Source organism: Eurypyga helias, unplaced genomic scaffold (assembly GCF_000690775.1).
Source record: "Eurypyga helias isolate BGI_N326 unplaced genomic scaffold, ASM69077v1 scaffold21877, whole genome shotgun sequence".
Taxonomy (NCBI): domain Eukaryota; kingdom Metazoa; phylum Chordata; class Aves; order Eurypygiformes; family Eurypygidae; genus Eurypyga; species Eurypyga helias.
Window position 1 is genome coordinate 1 of NW_010262602.1, and position 2031 is coordinate 2031.

Here is a 2031-nt window from a genome sequence, read left to right on the forward strand (position 1 = left end):
GGCACCAGTCCTGGTCCCGGTGCTGTTCCCAGTATGGGTGTGACAGGGGTGCTGGTACCAGTGCCGGTGCTGGTAGTGGTATGGGTGTGATGGGGTGCTGGTGCTGTTCCCAGTATGGGTGTTACAGGGGCGCTGGTACCAGCACGGGTGTGACAGGGATGTGACTGGTACGGGCAGAAGCACAGCTTGGGACCAATTACTGGTGCCATCGAGGGTACAGCAGTGGCACCAGTACTCATATTGGTGCTATTGTGGGTATGACAGTGGCACCGGTACCAGCACTCGTGCTGGTGCTATTGTGGACACAACTGGGGCACCAGTACCACCAGTACTGTTACTGGTGCCGTTGCTTGCATGGCGGGGGCACTGGTATTGTCCCTCTTATGCTGCAGTCGTGGTGGCGGTAGGGACACCGGTACTCATACTGCTGGTTGTGGTCCAGGCAGGAGCACCGGCACCCGTGCTCGTACCCTTGTGAGTGTGACAGGGCACTAGTATCCGTACTTGTACTGGTACCACTGTGGGCGTGACAGGGTCACCAGTACTTGTACTGGTGCCATTCTTCGCACAGGTGTGGCACCAGTGCTGGTACTGGTCTGGTACCACTGTGGTTGCCGCACGCCATGGGCATGATGGGAGGGCACTGGTGTCAGTGGTGATACGGGGTTGGTGGAGTACCAGTACCAGTGCAGGGCTGGTTGTGGTGCTGGTGCATGCGTGCAGCAGGGGCACTGGTACCAGTACCACCATGGGATCAGTGGCGTGTGGCGCTGGAACTGGTACTGGCGTGGACATGCACCTGGTACTGGTGTGGGCACGACAGGGCACTGGTGCCAGTTCTGGTTACTGGTGGAGGAGGAGTGCAGGCACAGCAGCGGTACCAGTACAGGCACCAGTGGCCCAGCACTGGTACCAGAACAGTGCTGATACTGGAGGGAGATGGGGCAAGGCTGGGGCACAGCTACCGGTGCCAGTGCCAACACGGAGGGATGCAGGTGCAGTGCCGACGGGCACAGCCGTGGCACTGGTGCTGGCACCGGTCCTGGCATAGCACTGGTGCCAGCCGCCACGCTCTCTCTTGCAGGGCTTTCTTCTGGCTGGTGTCGCTGCTGCTCTCCTCCCTCATCTGGTTTATTGCCGTTAAAGTCAGCGACCCCCGGGATGAGGCATTGCAGAAGGGGCTCTTGATATTTGGGGTGATGTTCTCTGTGCTGCTGCAGGAGGTCTTCCGCTTCCTCTACTACAAGCTCCTCAGGTAAGGGCATCCCCTTACAATCCAGCACTGCCGTATTGTCCTTCTGGCCATGTTGGATGACAGATTTCAGCTGGGGGCATCTGGACTGGGGGTGTCACACCAGCTGTAACCCCAAACAACTCGGTCCTCGTCGCTGGGAGCACGTGGGTGGTACCTGTGTCAGTATGTTGACCTCGAGAGGGTCTCAGCTGCTGGAACAGAGCAGCCCTAAGGTCTGGAGGACGCAGGGCTGAGGTGGCTGGTAGCATCTCCCTGAATTTGGGACAGGTAGGCTGTGGGTTTGGACTCCTGCAGGACACATCACATCCTCTCTGCCCCGGTGACTAGCACCAGCGGTGCTCCTGCAGCTCGGGGTGATGCCAGGCTCCGGGAAATGCCTGCTTGCTGTGTGGGGGACAGAGAAGGATTAGGGGTCTGCCCTCGCCTCCTGGCAAGCCTTGTTCCTTTCTTAGGGGTGCTTTTGTATGAGCAGGGACAGCCTGAAGGTGGTTTTGGGGCTTCGTGGGGTGGCCTATTGCTGCCAGCCCCGTGCTCTGTGCCCTGGCCAGCCCGGGGCAAAGTCTCACGCAGACTCAGCAGCTCCCAGCCTCCCTGGCACAGCCAGCCCCTTGCACTTGCCTTCAGATGGACAGACGGATGCTGTGCTGAGACTGGGCAGGCAAGGGGAGGTGATGCTGAGGTCGGCATCCCTCACACCCCCCAGCTTTCCCGGCTGGCTGGGTGCTGGTGAGGGGCTGGGAGAAGGCCCATTACAGCCTCACACCACTCCCTGCAGC

The 2031-nt window shown here is 60.2% G+C and overlaps 1 protein-coding gene across 1 annotated transcript in view; it reads left to right on the forward strand.

Moving 5' to 3' along the window:
• Nucleotides 1-1084: 1084 nt before the first annotated feature.
• The window catches only part of LOC104512710 (gamma-secretase subunit Aph-1b-like), a gene marked incomplete at its 5' end in the record, with an annotated part of 3248 nt that continues 2301 nt past the window's right edge, over nucleotides 1085-2031 (forward strand). Inside the window, 1 exon segment of the mRNA XM_010155793.1 lies at nucleotides 1085-1255. Coding sequence (XP_010154095.1) covers nucleotides 1085-1255 — 171 coding nt within the window.